Raw genomic sequence first — 19,224 nt, forward strand, 5'->3', positions numbered from 1 at the left:
GGTAGAGCAGATGCTGCATATCATCCTACTGATGCAGCAGGGCACACCTACACACTTTGCTTTTGGCATGGAGTTTATGAAAGGGTAATCTGATCGGCAGATTACCCTTTCAGAAATGGAATTGCCTGCATTTTAAAAAAAAATTAAAAAGCCAGGGTTCCTACACCTTTTCCAAATTGCAATCCATCACAATGATTCACACAACTCCTTTAGCATATTCACATCCTCATATCATTCTGACTCCATCAGTTCATCTCTTTAAATACACTATCCCCAATGGAATGTCCCTGCATAAATGGGAATAATTGTTTATTAATAGAACAGGAGCAGTTCACACTGTTTTTGTAACGTGATTGATTGTGTCAGCAGGTTACAAAAACAAGGAGTCCTGGGAGTCACTTTGCCAGGCATTAGTCCTGGTTACGAGAGACTTACCCAGAGTCTTTAGCTCACTAACTTTCACAGAGAAGAAATATCTAAACCCAATCAGTCTTTGTCCTGCCTTAGGGCAGTCCAGCACCGAAATGCTAAGCAATTCTCCTCTGAACAAGAGTACCAACCGCAACCCCAGACACGTGTTTCGGTCTGGTTGGACCTCATCAGTAGGGTGGAGCCGTGCCTCTCAAAGAATACTGAGCAAGAGGTCCACTTCTGGATTCCCCTAGTCACTTAGGGTGAGACCCAAAGTTACTTAAATATCCAAACCCTAATGATCAAGGACCCAGGTCTTCGTCAGAGATTCAAAGTTTATTACTTTCTCTGTACAATGTGAGACTGTTAATTACGTAGAAGTTGCACACTGATTATCCAGCTGACATCACTAAAATCAAATGCATGTATATCCCGATTCCACCTTGTTGCAGAGGAATGGCCCGATGGGATCTGAGGATCTGGTACTTCTTCAAAGTAGAGTTATGCCAAGACTGAAGTGCAATTACCCCACATCCAGTAAGTGAACAGTAGTTTCCTAAAGTGTGATCAACAGATTGAAACACTGTAGTCCTGGACTAGGACCAAACACTAGGGCAGTTTTCTTTGGAAAAGCCCTTTTTCATAGTCTTCAAGTCCACCTACGTATAATGGACAGGGTGAACAATCCTTTGAAGCATCTCAGAAGACTGTCAATCTCTACTTACTTTTTCGAGGGTCTGAAGCTCATTGGAGAGCAGCTGGAGATGTTGCACAAGGAGAAGCAGCAGGGGTCCTGCACTGCTGAGACCTGATCTCCCCAGTGCCCAAGCCACCCCCAGCACCACTCTTCCAGAGCCCAAAACACAGGAGCCCATGTGTAGCCCTGTTTCAGAGGAAGATGGCGGACGCTCACTTGGTAGAGCTGGACGCCTGAACCATCTAGGTATTCTCATTGCTCACTGGCCGATCTCCATCCGGTGAGGGGAATACTTGGGCTCCTCTCCCATTAATGGTCCCAATACGTATCCGACACCTGTGTCCTGGACATCCTAATTCAAGGATATGCCATAGACCTATCCTTCTCCCCTTCTGGCACAAAAGCAATGAGCATGCCATGGCCCCAGAATCAGGAAATGCTTCAAAAGACCTCTATCCAGCCTGTCCATTCGACGGCCAGTGCGTCAGGGCTGTTAGTCCACAATCTTCCATGCCCACCGGTGGTTACAGGCTGGTGCTGGATTTAAAGGGAGTGAACCGGCATGACTTGAACACCAAGTTTAACATGGAGACTGTGACAAATCATAAGTATTTGTACCTTCGAGGGTAGGAAGGTGAGCCTGCTTTGCAAGACCCTCTCTAGGGGTATGGGCAAGTGGGACCTCACTAAGAGAGACTCGCCCTTATGGGACAAGGACTCCGGTTCTTGTGAGGAATCTCTGAGCCGCACAATATAGTATGATACATGGGACTATCTGCTGTGAAGGCTATTGTAACGTGCATATTTGGGTGAAGGCAATGCTGGAACCAACTAGCCCAGAGAAGGAGAGGAGACTCCTGCTTAACTGAGACGAGTGGAGAAATCTGGACACCAACGCCATAACTGACCACACACTACACATCCCATCTCGCAAAGCCACAACTGCCTGGACAACTTTCCAGAAACTAACTGTAGAAGACCTCACTGCTACCTTTGCATCCGTCAAGGCCACATCGTATGCGGATGGCATCCTCCCTACTCAAGACCCTTGACTGAAACGCTCCTCCCTTACCTGACTATCAACTGCTCCCTAACTCAAGACACTTCCGCCTTACCCTCATCCAGCCAAATCCTCCCACTTCTTAAACCAACACTGGATCCTGATGATATCAGCAACTACTGGCCCGTTACCCATCTTACCTTTCTAGATGAGATCCTTGAGACAGCACATTGAAGCCAATAACCTCTTTCAGTCCTAGACCCAAATGCAGCACAGAAATAGCTACCGTCCAGGTGATATACTATTCCATTACAATCCTCTTTTGGCCATCCTTGCCTTTTAATTGCCCTTGACCTCTCAGCAGCATTTGACACAGTAGACCACCAGACACTCACCGACAATCTACATCGCTGCATGGGGATCAGCGAGATAGGCCTCTGCTGGTTTATACCCTACCATGCGAATCGTCAACAGTTTGTACAAATGGATTCTTCCAGAACACCAACTCTACTCATCACGACTGGAGTCCCACAAGGATCCATCCTGTCCCGTGTGATCGTCAATCTATACTCTGAACCCTCCTCACTCCACACAACATCCACATTCACAATATGCAGACAGCACGCAGATCTACATCAAGATATCCTCAATCGAAGACATTCTCCGGCCTGCCTTACATTGATGCAGTCTTGGATGTCCAGTATTTAACTGAAGCTCAACCCCCTCCAAAACTGAATTCCTACTGCTGTCCAACAACACTGAGCACCTTGACATCTGGACCTGCCTCTCTGCTGTGACACTCGAGGGATTTGTACCCCAACTGTCCACCTGTGTGAAGTCCCCTCATGTTCAAACCGCTTATAGTAAGCAGGACACAAACGGCCTTGTACCAACTTTCTCTACTGTGGAAAATCAAGCCTTTCATCCCAGAAAACAACTTCAGATTCGCTGGTCAAGCCTTGGTCCTCTCCAACCTGGATGGAGGAAGCACCCTTTTGGAAGCTCTTTCGGCGACTACCCTGGCACCCCAGAAATGTGTCTTGCATGCTGCAGCAAGATTCATTAAAGGGCTCTGCAAATTCGATCACATCACCCTGACCCTCATCGAACTGCACTGTCTCCCACTTCATGCTTATATCCTCTTCATATCCTACTGCATCATCTACAAGGCTGTCCTCCCACAGTCCCCATCCTCCTTGCACTTAACCAGAGCCGTGCTTCCCTAGCTGCACTTACTTGGAGCAATGCTGCCCTGATAGCACTCCCCCCCCACCCCCCTACACACCACCTTCCTCTCACGGGCACTCCCCCTCCCTTCCCCCTGCACTTTACGTCGTAGCACTTGCAAGATCGGAATGACACATGGCCTAGTAAGATCGTTGTCTTGTCTTCCCTTGCTTGTCTTGTCGCACCTATAAGCACTTGTACAGGTGTGTTATAAATGACATATAGCAGATAATATCCTGAAGTCCCCAACCTACATCAATGAGAAACTCAGCATCTCTGGAGGCCTGCGATCCACCAGGTCCACACACCCTGCACTCCCCACCCTACCCGAGACTCTGATCTTCTCCCCACTGTCTCCTCCCTTGCTGCCAATTGCCCACTCTCGCCCGTTGGGTCTCTGCTCCTTTTTGTTTCCTCTGCTTTCCTCACTGTGTTCTCCCCACCCCCTATTATTGTAAAGTGCTCTGTTGTTTCCCAAAGCTAGTTTCACGCTCAATAAATACCATAATATTAATAAAAAAGCAGAGGGTACTATGCACAGGGGATGCCCCCCCTGATGTGAGCATACCTTGGAGAGGCAGACCGTAGATGAGCCGTGGAGCCTGCAGTTTTTGAAGAGCTGCAGATCACCAGAGTGAGATGCTGGAGACCTGCTGTATCCAACAACTGACACTGTTGTGAAACAGGAAAGCAGATTATTGGTGGTGGCAAGACCACATCCATAATGTGGTGGGCAGGACACCTGATGAAACACGCAGAGACCACCAGAGGAGGCAAGTGGGAGCGCAAACCGCTTGCCAGCATTAACCTCTGTATATGGCAGAAGGGAAACCGAGAATGGGAGCGCGACGAGACCAAGGAACTAGAGGCAGTATCCTAGAAAATTACCCGAGCGAATGCCACAGTCTGCAATGGTCCCCGACATGCAGACCGTGGGCTCTTCCTTTCATCTCTACCCAATCTGCCAATAATTCTGCAAAAAGCGCTCTTCAACACGCACAGCCCTTAACTTGGCAGAAGATTTACTTAACTGCCCCTACGCTCGCCACACAGAGTTCTACAATCAGACCCACTCCGAGTGGATCTCGCCGGCGACCCTCCAAGACGGCCGCCTGATGCCCCCAACTCGCCTGCTTCCCGTTGTGGCACACCCAGGCCACTCTGCTGACCCCATTGGCTGGCTAGCACGTTTTTCTGGCCAATCCTGCAAGCCGGTAGGCGTAGCTGGCCTCCAGCATGAAGGCCTGCACTAAGGCCTTTCTCCTGTCCCAGCCTGTCCATGCCTTTCCAGCCGACGGCCGGATACTCCGCTCGACGGACCTCTCCCGGAGAACTCATTACAAGGTACACTTCATGCCACCAAGGCATACCACCAACCCCAACGTGTGCCCATCCCAGGCTCTCATTACGTTGTACGTTCATCTGAGCACACATTATCTGTAGCCTATGCACCATTGCCGCTGTATAACCATGCTGTACCTTACCGCCGGGCCTCCGCCCTCTGCGCACCACCACAGGGCTTAAGGCTATCATCATCTTAGCCACCTGCTTACCAACACCTGCACGGCTAGGGTCTATACACTGTACTCGCTCACTACTACTGCTCTGCAAATCTTCATGAAGTACTTGCACACAACCCTATCACAGGCCACTCACAGTCATTTCACCCAAGCGATCCATTACTATATCCACTCTGATACTGTCATGCTGACATTTTCACTTGAAACTATCCATATAGTGGTAACTGAAACAAGGCAAAACTTGAAAGTATTCCCCGCCTCTATTTGCCAATAACTGCACATAACTGTCAGGATTTAGCATTTTTTGCCTTCACTGTGAATCTCGAACCTAGGCAAGCATGAAAGTCTTATCCGCTCTATTGCCTATACCGGCACACTGTCAGCATTTAGAATTTTTCTGCCCTTACTGTGAACGTCGATTCTGGGCAAGTATGAAAGTATTCTCCACCTCTGTTGCCAAATAACTGTACCTGCCTGTCAGGACTTAGCATCTTGCCCAAATGGTAGAAACTGCTCATAGGCATACTCTGGAAATGACCTGAACTAATAATTTCTGCCCTACTCAGACACCTAAACCCGCCCTTACCACTGAAAGAAAATCTGACCACCTATAAAATCAGCCTCCTCCTACTACAAATCGATAAGTGACCACTATCCAACCCAATATGAGTTTAAATCAGAAGACCTTGATCACCCTATTCTCACTTGGTCTGATTATCATCATGGCCTTCGCTACCTTCCTAACATGCCCACCCAAGGACAGAAATACAAGGCTTAGGGCAAGACTGCCCTGCCTTTATGAACGCAAAACCAATAAAACAAATGGGCGTACTAGACCTATCACAAACTACTCTAATGAGCCTCTACCTAAGCGAGCTCAGGCAACTAAAACAAACACCCCAAAATCCATTCACGCTTCCACCTTAATAAACTGCAGAAGCCAAAATACCCACACAACCAAACTCCCACCCTCACCCAAACTCAATAGCACTGTGACGTTGACCGGTTTGCTTATCAACGCCAGATCTATGGTAGCCCATGCTACTGAAATGGTGGACATCCTAGTCAATGATAATCTGGACTCGCTTGCCATAACTGAGACCTGAATCCATGAGGCAGCCAGGACCTACCCATATGATAGCTGTCCCCAACAGCTACCAGATACTCAGAGCAGATAGGCATAATGCTAGAGGTAGTGGACAAGCCATCATCTCCAAAACCACCCTCCCCATTAGGCTTGCCACCTCACCACCATGCTCATCTTGTGAAATACTCGCAGCTAAACTGATATCTAATAACCGCATGCTTACCATCCACTTGGTGTACAGGCCACCGGGACCACTAGGACATTTTGAAGATGACCCAACCAGTCTCTTAGCCAATAATACAAAAGACCACTCACAAATTCTGCTGATGGGTGACTTTAACCTTGGCTTTAATGATACAGCTAATAAACACGCTCACTCTATAACAACCTTACTAACTGATCACGGATTCACTCAAAAAGTCCTCGCTCCTACCCACATCGAAGGAAGGACCCTGGACTGGGTATCCGATCTAAACTGCAATATCGCCATTACTGGTATTGCCCCACAACCCTGGACGGATCACTTCCTTATCAGATTCTCTGCCACACTTGATCTCCTCAGCCCCAAAACCATCAGCATGATACCTCCCCTCCCGACCCAAAGTAACAAGGACATCTCGGCGGAAAAACTAACCCCCCCCCCACCTCCTCCCTGTCATCAACGGGCTGGAAAGTGATGCCGATCCTGACACACTAGTAAATACCTTCAACAACGCCATGACCAAGGCATTGGACACAATCGCACCAGTCAAACTGCTCAGAGGCAATTAGGAATCCCATCTGAATACCTGGTTCACACCCCAACTAAAAGAGCTAAGACTGCAAAAAAGAAATCTCCAAGCGATTTGGCTCAGATATACCACCGACTTCAACAAAGATAAACTAACTGAACTATCTAAACTCTACAAAAAAGAAATAATCAACACTAAAAAGAATATATTCAATGACATAATTGCAATAGCCAAATCCAACACTAAGACTCTCTTCTCCATCCTACGGGAAAAGGAGTCTTCAATCCAAGTGATAGATAATACACCCAAGGACAAGACATGGTGGACCAACATACAAAATGCAACGAATAAAATATCCTCTCTCCAACTCAAAATAGCCAACAAAACGGCTTCACTGCCCCTCTTTGATCAACAACCTCCACCCTTCAGTTTCAAGACCATCTCCACTATCGACACAGAAAAAGTCATACTTTCCCTCAAACCATCTAACTGCAAAGGCGACAGCTTCCCAGCGCAAATAATAAAGGATGTAGCCAGGTACCTAGCCCCCTTTATTTCCAAGCTCATGAGCTCCATCTTGAAATCAAACACAGTGCCCACTTACCTGAAAGAATCTTGGGTCCTCCCCCTGCCTAAAAAACAAACACTTGAGCCTACCATACTAACTACAGACCCATCACCACTGTGCCTTTCCTACTTAATATCATTGATAGAGTAGCTTACTTACAAATTCAGGATTAGCTAGAAAACAACCATCTACTAGGCCCACGACAATCTGGCTTCCGCTGCCTCCATGGCACTGAAACGGCCTTGCTAGACCTCAAGACTCAAATGGAGGAGCTAAAGGATAACTGGAAAACAGCTCTGCTACTTCTATTGTACTGGTCCGCAGCCTTTGACTTGGTGGATCATGCAGTCATATGCAACCATTTTAGGCTTGCAGCCAACTTCTCGGGGGAGGCCATAGCATGGGTCCAATCCTAGGCCAACCGCACTATGAGAATCTTCTCCCCATCAGCCTCCGCCGATCCTATCCAAATATCCTGCAAAGTCCCACAAGGATCCTGTGTTTCCCCCACCATGTAGAACATCTTCACCAAACCACTGTTCGACAAGTTGGATAGACTGGGCGTCACCTACACTAATTATGCAGATGACACCCAGATCCTCATACCCCTTTTGGGCAACTTCGAAGCGGACTTGGCCTTGGTGAACGAGATATACACCCTCATTCTCATTCATATACACCCTCATTCATTCATTCATTTGGAGGGGGAGGCTCTCCCCCCTCCCAATCCGCTCTTCCACTACCCTCACCTCATTTCGCACTTCCCTCAAATTCCTCCTCCTCCATTCCCCACCGTGAAGCCCCCCCTGCCCTTCCTAATGACATTTACCACCAGGGTAAATATCTACTTCCCACCCCTGGTTTTCCCCTCTTTAATTCCCCTCTCCCATTACACTCTCTCTCCCTTCCTTCTACACTTATTCAATCCTTCTCCTGCCCCCCCTCTACACTTCGTTTCCCACTCCACCCACCCCCTCTCAGTTAATTGCTCTTTGCAATGTTTTGTGGAAGGATTCAAGTTGTAATTTCTGCTCACAATGTTAATTGCTGTTATTTCTATGTATTTGTTGTTCCATTGTACAGCGCTTTGGTGTAAAGCGCTCAATAAATAAATAAATAATTCAGGCGTGGATGGCATTACACGGCCTCTGCCTGAATGACGACAAAACTGGGATGCTGATCCTTGGCTCTGAATCCAACCTCAAAAAACGAAGCCCAAACTATGCATCCTTCAACATTGATAATAACATTATCAAGGTGATGCCCGTGGTCAAAACCCTAGAATTCTACTTGGATTCCTCTCACCCTTAAGAAGCAAGCCAACTCCCTTGCTTCCTCAACAGCTTACACTTGCAAACTCATCCGAGCCGCTAGACCGTACCTCTCTAGCACCAGCTGCATCACCCTGGCCAATGCTCTCATAATGTCCAGATTAAACTACTGTAACACCCTGTACTCGGGAGCCAACAAGTATGTCACAGATCAACTACAAAGACTGTAAAACAATGCCCTGAGAGCAGCATTGAATATCCCCCACAGAGAGCACATTACCAAATTCAGAATAAAGGCACACTGGCTAAAAATAAAGGACAGCATTTTCCTCAAAACAGTTTCTCTCACGTCCAAATGCCTGAACAACCTAGCACCTCCCTACCTTTCAGAATAAATCACTAGGAGAACAGCCACCCGCCCCACGAGATCTGCCAACGCATCCATTCCCCAGATCCCTAGATTCAAACGATTTACGGCCGGAGGAACCAGCTTCCCAGTCAAAGCTGCGCAATCTTGGAATATGCTCCCTCCTGACCTTAGATTGGAACAACCTTACCCTAAATTTAGACCTAATGTACTCAAATGGCTTTGCACTAATGACTCATAATTGGATCCTCCCTCTTGCTACTCTTCTCTTCCTTGCATGACCACCGCACCTCTCGCATCTGCCTAAACTTCTCCGGACACAACTACCACACCTGTTGCATCTATCTAGGCGTCAACCAACATGTAATTACTTGCCGCCACCATGCTGTAACCACTGGCGCTAGTACTATATCTTGCCTGGATGCTTTTATGCACGTGAGTATGTATATAGATGTATGTATATGCAATATGCTCTGTAACTAAGCTTTAAGACTACTTGTACTGCTGCGGCCAGCTACCTAAGGGTAATCAAATTTAATAAACAGAGAGGTAACTGGGAGAAGCAGGAGGCTGCTGGGGCAGTAGAAGACTGGGAGAGAAACTTGTCCCAGTACTCATGACTATTTACTTAATATAAACCTGTGTAATTGGAACTGTGTAAAGCTGATGGAGGAGACTGAATAAGCTTGTGTGGGAATTGTATGAAGAATCCAAACAAAGACCAGATAAAGGAGGGAAGTTACTATTTGAGCATTATTGCTGCCCGATTCAAGGCCAGTGAGGAAAGAGTCCTCCTCTCTGAGACAAGGAGCATGTGCGTCAGGGAGCTCTTTCACCTTTGCCTGCTAACGGCCATATCCCAGAAATGGTTGAGGATACAGGATGTGCTGTCATCCTAAGTCTTCATTGTGACATCTCTATCCATGCCCCATGTTAGCTAGTCACTGGACACACTCTGTCCCTATCTTGGCTCAAATCAGATCTGTCTATCAGGGGTGGCTCGAGTTTGTGAACCTTAAGGAGTTTCCTCAACATTCATTTTACATTACAGCAGTGATAGCCAATGTGAGCGGGAGGGGATGAGGAGCATTTCTATCAACCACAAATCTGCAAGGAATCTCTGACTTCTAAGTAGAAGGAGTTGGAGGTCATCGGGGGGGGGGGGTCCATTCTATTTACAAATTATCAGAGACTGAGTGGCCAGAGAACAGACCGATTGGTGGTTGCCTTCTTAAATCGCCAGGGGGGCACCGACTCTGCCAAGGTTCTGATGGAGGGCGATTGGAGAGAAGGGTGGAGAGAAGGGCCACAGAGGAACCTACTATCACTGAAGGCTTTTCGCATCTGGTGGAATACATTGCAGCAGAATCCATCAACAGGATATTTCCTATGTTGCAAAGATGGTCATCAACCTTTAGGTAGATTCCTCTTCACTTCAAACTTTCAGAGATCGGCTTACTTGCCTCGCAGTGAACTCCTCCACCCTTCTTCTGCTCCAGGGTCCTGCATGAAGGTAGCTTGCAAAGACTGATGCTCTCCCTTACCATCCTTCCCCCTCCTCCTTATCCCCATGGTCTTGAACTGGACCGGGAGTAGTGGTGTAATTTCTTTATCGCATCTTACTGGGCCAGGTGGTGGTGGTTAATCCTCCTACAGCAGTTTGACTATCCTTGCTCCCCTTCCTGCCACCATCACACACCCTTTGCTGCTCACACCCAGAGATCTGTGTTTGATCCTGCTCCCGGGGGACTTCAAGCCGATAAACTACTGATGTCGGGAGGCTGGTCACTGATATGATATGATATGATCTGATAGATTATTTATATAGCGCCTATACACAGTGTTTCAAAGCTCTTCAAGGCAAGGGAGGGAACAAGGGAAAGTACAATGACATTCTTACAGGCCATGAACAATAAGAATGTGAAATTAACTATCGTACTCGGCCTGGCTACATTTCAGATAGTGTAAGAGCTAAGACATAGATGAGGAAGGAGGGGGAGAGTGGGAAGGAAATGAAAACACGGGCAACTACTGTACTAGGCCTGACAACATTTCTGGTAGAGCTGGAGATTAACTAAAGGTGAGGGAGAGGGGTGCAGAAAGGGAGGGGAGGAGCAAAACAAGTGACTAACGTACTAGGCCTGACGACATTTCAGATGGTGCTGAAGGGGCGAGGGGGAGAGAAAACGAATAGGGGAGGGGGAGGAGACAAACCAGGTTGCTATCGTACTAAGTCAAGGACAATTCTGATAGAGTAAGTGCATAGAATAAAGTAAGGGTAGGAGATAGGAAAAGGGAGAGGAGGAGAGAACCGAGAGAGAGTTAGCAGTGAGAAAGTTAGCGATCGCTAAGAAAGTAGTTCCTCAAAGTTCTATTGCCGTTCTCTCATATTGGCAGACTCTTGTCTCTTGGTGCAGAGGAAAGTCAATCCTTCCTATGGATTGGGATTCCCCTGACTTTGCTGGTTTTCTGCAAGAAGATCACAATTTAGGGCTGTTCGATTCCTTGCTCATGTCTCAGTGAGCAGCTTCTGGGCTTTCGGAGGGTTCTTGAGTTTGGTCTGATCATGTTTATAACCTAATTTCCAGGCTCCACCAGAGCTGTGATTCCCACCCAGCAGCGCCACTCCACCGTGGGACTTTCCCTCGGTGCTCAGGGATTTACAAGACTCCTGCCCCATGGCCACGCCTCTCTTCCTGGTGGATTTGAAGTATCTGACCTTAAAAACCTCTTGTTCTGGTTGCAGTAACTTCTGTCACGAGGATCAGAGTGATGGGACCTGTACTCTGCATCCTCCTTATTTGGTGGCCCAATCGGTGATCACTCTCCAATGCACCAAACATTTGGCGCAAAGTGGTCTCCACATTTCGTATGTCGCAGGATATGGTTCTAGCTTCCCTCCTGGCAAACCTTATGGGAGGATTGGGAGCTGCTGCGTTTCTGTAGACATTCAGTCTGTTCTCCTCTTCAGGACCCTGCACAATCTTTGGTCAGGCTAACCTGTCACAAGACGTCATCACTTTCTTTTGGTGATTGGCTCAAGGGAACCATCTTGTTCGCTTTTTGGAACAGCAAGTGGGCATTCCTTTTGCCGCCCTATCCAGAATGCTCTCAGGAAGAGCTAAATCCACTGAGCGCAGTGGCTCTGGACATGTGCAGGGCTGCAGCCTGGGCTTCTCCCTGCATGCTCACACCTCATTACTGGCTTCGTCTCCCCCGTTTGTCTGATCATGAGTTCATCAGGGATCCTCCATGCTGCTATCCCATTATGGCCCAATTCTGCTTCTCTAGATGATGCAGATTCACAGGGTTTCGCTGTGCGTATTATTTTTTTTCATTTTCATGGGTCAGAAGGGTGTTGAGTGGCATTTAGTACACTTGATTAGCATGGATTAGGATGGGGGTTGGAGGTTGTGGGTGTATTACCATTAATCTAGTCCTTTTTTGTCACTCCTATGGTATTGAACAGGGCGATTGGTGGGTAGGCTGGAAGCTTTATACCTTGGTGGGTGTAGGCGGAGGCATAGAAAACAAATTAAAAGGTTCTATTTTTTTAGAAGAAAGTCTGGGGGGAGTTTGACTGCTTTCATGAGCATGGACTGGGACGAGCAGGATTATAATGTAGTTGACTGGTAAGTAAACCATACATTACTTAGCATGTATCCTTGAGTACAAATATTGTCTCACTCGCTATTGGAAGCAACTGGTTGTAGACATGCAAAACAGCACCAGACTGAATTATTTGTATCCCTTATAACTGCTTTGAATGTTAATGATCACTGTAATGTTTGACAAGCTCCTATTTGATTACCTTTCTCTACTATGGTAGTTGTCCTGTCATTTTAACGTGGGAACGATTTTGTAAATTCCTCTTAACAGCCCCACTGTTTCTGCATCCCCTGCAGGTCTCAAGTGCGGCAGTGCGCTCTTCCGACATGAGATTGGCTATGTCCTGGGTCAGATGCAGCATGAAGCCAGCATTCCACAGCTGAAGGCAGCCCTTGAATGTGCGGAAGAAAACCCCATGGTGCGCCATGAGTGTGCGGAAGCGCTGGGGTCCATAGCTAAAGACTCGTGTCTGGAAACACTGCAGGCATATGCCCGGGACGACGAGCGTGTTGTGCGGGAGAGCTGTGAGGTTGCACTGGACATGTTTGAGTATGAGAACAGTGGCCAGTTTCAGTACGCTGATGGGCTGAGTAGACCTGAGTAGGCCTTCTACGCCACCATTCTTCACGCAGATACCTGATTTGGCAGCAAGCAGTTGGCCAGTGGTGTGAGAAACTAATTTGGATAGAAACGAACAGTCACTTTGAATTCTACTAAACAAGTCTTCTGTCTTTCATCTCGTCATTCAACACAATGACACATGGCTTGTCATCACTGCCTTAATTGTTAACCTCACACCTTGAACGTTAGTATCCAGTTTGGATTTAATAAAAGCCAATCCACTGAAATGTCCTTCTGAACCTTAACCTTTTTTTTTAATGGCTTATTTTTTAAATGGCTTATTTGTATCACTTAATCTAGAGTTGAGCCCCCTCCCACCTATTCTGACGCTCTCAAGTTTGGTTCAGGCCACCCACCTTACTAGACCAGTGGTATCGATCCTAAAATGTGTGTAGCAGTGCACCCAACTGCAGACAAATGTATAATTTGTGATATTCGAAATTTGCGAAAAACTGTCAACTTCTCACACTTCAAAAGTAAGTTAGTTATGCTTTTTACTTATACAGTGTTCAATACTCAATGTAAATGTGTGGGCCCAACAAAGGCACGCCGTGAGAGTTGTGAACATTTTCAGACCGTATGGTCCACAGGTCACAAACCAGGTAGGGAAAACTCAGTCCTTCTTCCGCAATTAAGAAATTGATTACTGTGAGTTTGATAATCATTTGGAACCCAGCATGAAGCACCATATACATGTTATCATTTAAGTATATAAACTATCGAATGGTTCCTTGTGATCGGGACTGTCTCATTGTAGCTCCCTTTCGAATCATTCATTGCTTTAAAGAGTAAAAACCATGCAAATGATAAATGTGGCTTTTGAATGTGAGCCTGAACCCTCCACATCTACTGATGTTTTGAATCCTTTGTTTCATGGGGGAGGTACTCTACGGGTTCATGTGGTTGAACTTTCCCCACTATGTTTTGTTCAATGTGATTGTAACAGGTCCCTGCCTTCAAATTACGACTTGGTGCAAAATGAGCTCTGCTGTGGGGAGTTGTGGAGTGGTAAGGATGGCGTGCAATATGTCTAGAAAAGGAAATCAAAAGGGTGCTGTTTTTTGCCAATGTTTGGGAACATCTCAGATGTTCTGGGAAATGGCTGTGATGTTTTCAGACTTGGCAAATGTTTGAGGTCATTCATGCACATGTATTGCACAGTCGGCGATAGCGATCCTGTAGTTATGGTACATTTGCTTTCTCATTGGAAAAGCACTTTTTGAGCAGCTTAAAAATGTGGTGCTGTATGATTAATCCATATTCAACTTTCAAGAGAAATCTAAAAATATATACAACCAACTATGAGCCATTTTGGAAGGTTTGTTGTGGTTTCATGAGAGGGGGAAGGTTTGGTGTGGTTTCATGAAAGGTTCAAAGTTAGAGGGGGGGTACCAACATTTTCAAAATATGAATTGACTTGAATGGGAAAAATATTGCTTGCACCTACAGACCAAACCACTGGACACATTTTCTCCAAACGCAGAGTGAGGCCTGGTCGTGAAAGCATGGTTTTGAGAAAGTGGTGTTAATATTTTTAGCAGATTTATTTTTAACATGGCCACAAAGTAAGCCAAAAGAGTTGTGTTCTATCGGTTTGGTCATGGACCCACTTCCTGATTCGGAGTCTGTGGTTGTGTATAGACCGCGTAAATGAGTCGCATAATGTTCTCGGACGTAGCACAATGGCACCGATTGACTGAGAAATGTGAGGAATATTGAAACATTTTGAAATGGACACCATGTTGAATTCACAAACTGTAGCCGTTGCCGCCGAACAGCGTGGTAAGAAAATATTCAAAATACATTACACTTAAGCTATGTAAAAAAACACTCTTTGTAAGTGAGGGGTCGGTAGTGTGCATGGATATCCCATGTAGGTATTTATCTACTGCACCCCCTAGAACTCTGCACAGTAAATCACCTTTTCTCATTTTCCTTTGGTCCCTTATAGCATAGGACAAGGCCAGGTCTTCCTGCTACGTTAGTGTGCACCATCATTCTCTCTCCCGCCCCCTGCCACAGGATGCTATCAGAGTATGGCTCCAGGCGGGGGAGATTTGTTTGCGGTTTCGTCCTTTTTGTGTCCTCCAACTATTCTTTAAGTACACAGCCAACTCTTGGTTCTGACACCTCTATCAGTGGGCTTAGTAGCACCAGGTGTCCTAAGGACTACCTATAAGGGACACAATACAAATAGTTGGTCTCTAAGCATCCACAATATCCAGGAACTCTTGAGCACATCTCAATGCCATCATACAGTCATACAATTATTTATAATTAATCCTACAACACACTGCAATCCTATCTGACAAGATAATTGATTGTTCCATTAAGGACATCTCCTTATTCCTTTTTCATGACCCTTTAGTCAACCCATACCAATTTACATTAATCCCAGCTAATGCTACCACTCAGTCCTCATGTTAGCCTCCCCTGGTCACCTTTGTCTTCTGGTGTATCTCTGACTTTCTCCCGCTGTTGCCAATTGCCACTTACTTTATCCTCATGTCTTCCTCACCCCACAGACCACGGTCTGCTAGGCACACTGGGTCCGGAGGGGTCACAGTTCACCCACACAGTTTTGGAACTCTAAGACCACTAAAGTGGTGAGGTGCGCAGTATAAAAGCTAACTAACTTAACAGAAGGAACTTGTATGACTAGTGGCAATCTGTGCTAAATATTGCTTTCTGTGAATCACTATTTCAGCTAAGTATTTTTACAGTACACCCATTTTAGACCTAATACTAAGGTCTCTAAAAACTTTCAATTTCTGATCATTTGCTTGAATGCTCAAGATATTTACCGTTCTTCAGTCCATTTTTTTTAAATCTTTGTAAATGCTCAGTCCTGCAAAGAGTTCAGAGCGATTTCCCAATTCGAGTCTAGAACAACTATACAAGAGCAAATCCTGCACGAAAGCTGACCAATGTGTATTCTTTCCATGATCATGTTTATGCTTGAATGTCATTCCTTAACAATGTGTGGTTCAATCTATTCTACGGCTACTTAATTTTTCCCCGACAACTGTTTTACCTAGGTTCTCCATGGTCCAGCAGATAATCTAGTGGGTTGACTCATTCAAGCTCCAGAATTGCTCTTAATGTACTCTTTGAATGTTTTTTGCAGGGGGGCTAATTTCACTTAACTCAGCAACCATGGTGTGGCCACACAAGCCTACAAAAACAGCCACTACTATACAAAATCGCTTCTTTCCCTTGACACGGATGGCTCGAGTAATTCCACCAACTCAGGAAAACAGTTCAGGTTTTTATTTTATTTTAATCTGGCTGCAGGGTGGTTCGACTAAGGGAGATCGTCCAACTAGACCCTCAATGGGCTCCCTCCGCCATAGACCAGGATTCCCTAGTTCCAACAGTTATCGAATGCAACTATTAATCTGGGAGGGGGTTTTAAGGAATGTCTTCTCCCTCTCCCAACTCACACACCCTGCCTTTAGGGGTAAGATTGATCAGTCAAATGCTTACACCCTGCAAACTGAGAGAAGGACGTCAGCCAACATAGTCCAGACAGGGCTGAGGCCATATGCATATCACCTCCACTATCGGCAACATCACCTCTGCATGTGTAGTACCTCAAGGATCCATCCCGTCACCACTGCTTTTCAATGTCGACATGCCCCACTCCTCTCTGGGAATTAATCGGCAACTCTGGCCTCATCTGTTCCAACACCTTTACTTGGGAGATTGATTAAACCCAGGCAATAATTTTACCTTGGCAGTTGTCGCTCACTTAGACTGATGCTTGGCTACGTTGACGAACTCCCTTTATGATCTGCAGTGCCATAAACCCCACCACACAATTTCTTGGACAAAAAAATGGCAACCGGTCAAAGACCAATTGGAAACCTCCGATTCGTCATGCCTTTCTCAAACCCAGAGCTAAAATGTTTAGTGAGAGGCTGCTTCTTTTAATTTGGATCCATCCCGTGTGCCATGCCATTTATGACATTACCACACAATATCATGGCAGTTAATGCCCTACCACTCAACGGGCTCGAGTAAGCCAGATTATCTGTTAAACTGGCTGCAAAGGGTTTAAAACACAGTAGCTAAATGCTACCTAAGACTGGAAAGATGGGGGAACACTCCACCGACTCTTAATCAAATGCAGAATCCAGTTTAAAAGCCTCTTTTTGCCCACTGTGCATTTCTCAGCCAAGTCCTTGAATCCACCAAGATGAAAAGGATCAACACACCTGTTGGAATGCTTTGATTTAGCAATGTGTTGCTGCCCTGATCAGGCACGTGCTTCAGCTGGAAGGTAACACTAAAAATCAAGTTTGAAACTCAATGTTCGGGTGACCTTACACAATGGAAGACCCACAAACCATCAGAGTTCATGGAAAACCTGGAGTTATGCAGTATCCCAAGCCTTGGCCCAATGCACTAACCATTGTGGACTCCAGGCCTACATGAGCACACTTGAGACCAGACCCATTCTGTTGAGCCCTGCCCACATATTCAAGGGCCATCTGAACATAACGTTGCAATCAAGAATTACCCAATTGCGTCAGACTTTTTATTGTCCCCCGAAAAGGCCTAGATCATCACTGTCCTCTGTCATAAAAGACCACAACCATTGCACAGATACTGCCGGATGCTACTCTTGTCATGCACCCGCCATAATCCGGCACAGGCATCTTGGCCATGTCTTCCACCGTAACATTTTTCTCATACAGCTATCTGAAACCTTCCTAAGTTGGTCTAACTCCATCCCAGTTTACAGTAATTCATCAGTGACTAGATGGTAGTTTGGGAGGGTTGTACGGAATTCTATCTATCACCCAAGCATCATAAATGTGAAACCAACAACCCGTTTTCCTGATGGATGTTAACCGTTCTAATTGATGCTAACTGTTCATGACTTTTACCTGCAGGCTGACTAGAACCCTAGTGAGCTAGTGTAGTGGATCTAGTCCAGCAACCATGACTCCTGAAGAGCCGCATGAACTACCGGCTGTGCTGTACACTCCTCCCCCCCCCCTTTCTGCTGAAAGTATTCCCCTTTTTAATCTCTTACCACCTCAACACTACATACAAAAACCCCCATGCACTGAAACTTGATGTCTACTACTACCGCCTAAGCCACTATAGAGCCATGGAGTGATTTCTAGTCATCGCACAACTCGTTTGCCTTCATTACCTACTGCCTTCCTTCTCTACTCACCTAGTGGCTCTCCCAATATCAAAAGGCTGGTAGTTAGTTAGGCTTCGGTTCACCCCCTCAGGATGAATCTGCTTTCTGGTGTCACTGCCACAAGCCGCACAGAGACCTACTGCCACATATGGAACTCTGGTATTTTCTGCTTGCCCTGAATTCCTGCAGGTCATCCCCTGCCTCTCTTCTCTCAGTACCGGCCTCCGCTTTCCACAACAATGTACCAAGAGGCTCCCAAAATGGCAGAAGTGCACAATAAAATCCCTGGTTACGTTTCATTGGTCTTGTCTGTCACAAATCCAATATAACCATTCTGTCTTGCTCTTTCTCTTTGGTTTGCAATGCCCTTGGAAGCGGTTAGGTGAAGAAGCTACGTTTTGGGGGAGGGGGGGGGTTTGTTTTAATTTTTGTCTGCGTATTCAACACAGCTGTTCTACTGCATGGAACTGCCGTGGCATCTCATGTTCCAGTACTGGAACGTACATGTTTGCACCTCGCTTTTGTTATGGCACTCTCTGCCACTCCAGTACTGAATCTATGCCACTACCAGTGCACTTCCTCTTCTTGAGACTTGTAGAACTCTTGTATGGTTTTTAGTTTTGAGAGTTCAGTACTGTGATCTACTATCAAAGCACTGGACTCCTGTAACCAGTCTTTAATGCTAACTTCACCTACAATACCGTAAATGAGTGTACGTTGCACGAGCAAAAAACGAACTGGTGAGAACTGATTTTTATTGTACAATTAGTCTTTTTAAGTTCAGAAACATTAAATCAGTACCAACAAATGTAACTTGAAGTAGGGCAGGACATGCTAAATTCCCTCTAGTAGCACCCTCTGCACGGATTAGTGCTGTTCTGCACATCATCTCTCATTCTGGGACTGTGGTCGCTAGTAATATAAACTATTCCTGCATAGCACTAGCCACTATTAAAA

The 19,224-nt window shown here is 46.1% G+C and overlaps 1 protein-coding gene across 1 annotated transcript in view; it reads left to right on the forward strand.

The window, feature by feature from the left end:
* Nucleotides 1-13,340, forward strand: part of DOHH (deoxyhypusine hydroxylase) — an 81,231-nt gene extending 67,891 nt beyond the window's left edge. The window contains exon 4 of the mRNA XM_069649450.1: nt 12,785-13,340. Coding sequence (XP_069505551.1) covers nt 12,785-13,092 — 308 coding nt within the window. The 3' untranslated portion in view covers nt 13,093-13,340. The remainder of the gene's footprint in view (nt 1-12,784) is intronic.
* The last annotated feature ends 5,884 nt before the right edge of the window (nt 13,341-19,224 follow it).

Source organism: Ambystoma mexicanum, chromosome 1p (assembly GCF_040938575.1).
Source record: "Ambystoma mexicanum isolate Mex_15411 chromosome 1p, UKY_AmexF1_1, whole genome shotgun sequence".
NCBI lineage: Eukaryota > Metazoa > Chordata > Amphibia > Caudata > Ambystomatidae > Ambystoma > Ambystoma mexicanum.